At 42.2% G+C, this 2,607-nt stretch overlaps 1 protein-coding gene across 1 annotated transcript; it reads right to left on the bottom strand.

Moving 5' to 3' along the window:
* Positions 1-318: 318 nt before the first annotated feature.
* LOC308388810 (histone H1-like) lies at positions 319-1,829 on the bottom strand. Its single transcript, XM_080869735.1, has one exon. It carries the CDS (start codon positions 1,402-1,404, stop codon positions 934-936), a length of 471 nt encoding a protein of 156 aa, XP_080725861.1. The 5' UTR covers positions 1,405-1,829; the 3' UTR covers positions 319-933.
* Positions 1,830-2,607: the final 778 nt, after the last annotated feature.

The raw sequence follows: 2,607 nt of genomic DNA on the forward strand, positions 1-2,607 counted from the left end.
ACTCCAACACATCTCATTCACTCATACTAGAATTCAGTCACCTTTCATTAATCTAAAACCGATCAACTAATTTGCATATCAACTATTAACCCACTAAGTTGACAGGACGACAGAAAAGCATGTTCAAAATAGTATCACAAAAGACAATTTCCCTCATACAGTAAATTTAGTAGTAAACTTGTGCTGCATCAATCAAGCAGGAAGCTTCTCCCAATTTACCATTTTAACACTAAATTTATTGCCTGATCACTGATTTATCAAACCAGGATTTTTTTTTTTTTTTTTTTTTTTTTTTCCACAAAAGTTAAATTGTTGTCCTGCAACTTGGAGAGTCAATTTTTTTCTTTAGGATAAATTCAGCATTTGATAACAAGTGTCTGCTAAATTGACACTATTGTAACACTGATGAAAGATAACAAGCTAATTTTCATTACATGTGTTTGTGTTATTAGGCAGGTCTAATGCATGTCTGTGGAGCTGCATCTCCAGCAGAGCATGTTCTTAAAGCTGCCTTTCCTACACACTTCTCTGCTATTATTTAATCATTTCTTAACTAATGTGCTATGAGTCTTCATGAGTCATTTTGTGTTTGGAATTGTTAGTAGGGTTAATGCATGTTCTGCTTGTGTGTGTGTGATTTTGTATATGTTTCTATTTTCGCAATGTTTCAGACTCCGTCTCAATTTTCCAACTTAAGCAGTCAGTTTTCTTTTCCCCAGGTTTGCTAACCCAAATTTTGATTTCCCACATTAAATAATTCCTATGTGTTCTCACCTAGTCTTCTCACTCTGTTGTCCTCTCCCACTTCAACAGTCCAACAGCCGGCAGTTCTCCTTCAACTTTGTCCTGTGTCCCACTGTCTCTTCTTGCCATTTTACTCCACAGGTGGCAAATGTCAAACTCCAACTGTTCAGTTCTCCTCAAACGTTTTCTTCACATGCACAGTGAAGTCACAGCCACTCTCACTATTGTCCTCTGATGCGGTTGACTTCGTGCTAGTGGCTGAAGTGCTGCTGCTGCTGCCTTCCTGGGCGACTTCTTAGCAGCTGCTGCCGGTTTCTTGGCTTTGGCCGCGGCGGGCGTCTTAGCTTTGGTCTCAGTAACCCTGTTCATCTTGAAGGATCCGGAGGCCCCGGTGCCCTTGGTCTGCACCAGAGTGCCCTTCGCCACCAGACTCTTGATGGCGGTCTTGACACGGGCCTTGTTCTTGTCCACATCGTAGCCTCCGGCAGCCAGAGCCTTCTTGAGAGCGGCCACGGCTTTCACAATCAGCTCGCCCACGCTGAGGCCGACCTTCTTGGGCTTGGAAGTCATCGTCTTCTTCTTCTTGGCCTGAACCTCGGCGCAGGGCGTGTTTATGATGGAGCCTTTCCCACCACAGCGCTGGCACGTTGAACGCATCATGAAGGGTCCATTTCTTTCATGTCGCTAGCCGCATGTGGCTTGCCCGAGTCACTCAGTCCTTTTTGAGCATTTCAACATGCTGCCGCCGCAGACCCTGGCCTCAGATCCAGCAAGTTTAGCGCGCTGATCTCCAAAAAAGTCCCGAAAGCCAGAAAGACGTCAAATAAGTGTCTCGTGCTAAGCGCTCGAACAAAAACTCCTCTTCACGCCGCCATCTTGCTCGCCCTTCCGTGGAATTCATTCAATCAGACAGGAAGATGGGTTTGCTTTCTTCTTCTGCTGCTGTTTATCCACATTGCTGCTGCTTGTTGGGACTTTTTTGCTCAGGACTTGATGCTGTCTCTTTATCATGTTATTGCTTTGGAGCTGCATTCCTTGTCTTCAGGGAGGGGTGAGAGCTTGCTTGCTTGTGAGGTTGAGAGACACATACACATTGCGCTTTAAATAAGTCAGCCAGAAACTTGGCCTGCATGTTTCCAATGATGTTGAAATATAACTTTCTTCCGACTGCTGCATGTGGAAAATTGATTCAGGTCTGCTTTTCACCTGAAAGTGACAACTAAGACATTTTCATTATTATCATCACTGCTTAATCAACACATATCTCTCTCTCTCTCTCTCTCTCTCTCTCTCTCTCTGTTTTTGTGAACAATCCTTTCTTAAAAGCAGAAAATGAAATTATAGTTGTTTTTTTGGTTGATCAACACAAAACCTTTTTCCTATGATTATTTTTTTTCTACAATATAAATTCTCCCTCTTATTCACTCTTTTTTTTTTTTTTATTTACAATAGCTGGTGACCTGCAAAATCACCGCTGTCACTCACAATCAAAGGCAATCACTTTTGCACAGTGCACAAAAACACTGTGATGTCAGACACATTCACACTCACTTTGTCATCTGCATAAATAAATCATATGGCTGGAGATATGTGCCATGGTGATCCATAGGCATGATCACACGTTTATTTAATTATTTCCAACCCAACAAAACAAATAAACAAAAACATAATGCTGATGCTATGAACACTCCACACACAAGAGTCAAGATTCAGGAAAACTGCTCATGGAAACGCTGCACACTCCAGTTATCACAGTTAACATAGTGCTGTTTCCCTCTCTTAGAGTAGTTCTCAGACAGCTCTCGATCTGATAATGTGTAGCCTGCTCATCAGCTCAGAAGAAAAAAAAAAAAAAAAACTGCA

Source organism: Rhamphochromis sp. 'chilingali' (assembly GCF_963969265.1).
Source record: "Rhamphochromis sp. 'chilingali' genome assembly, chromosome: 20".
Classification (NCBI taxonomy): Eukaryota; Metazoa; Chordata; class Actinopteri; order Cichliformes; family Cichlidae; genus Rhamphochromis; species Rhamphochromis sp. 'chilingali'.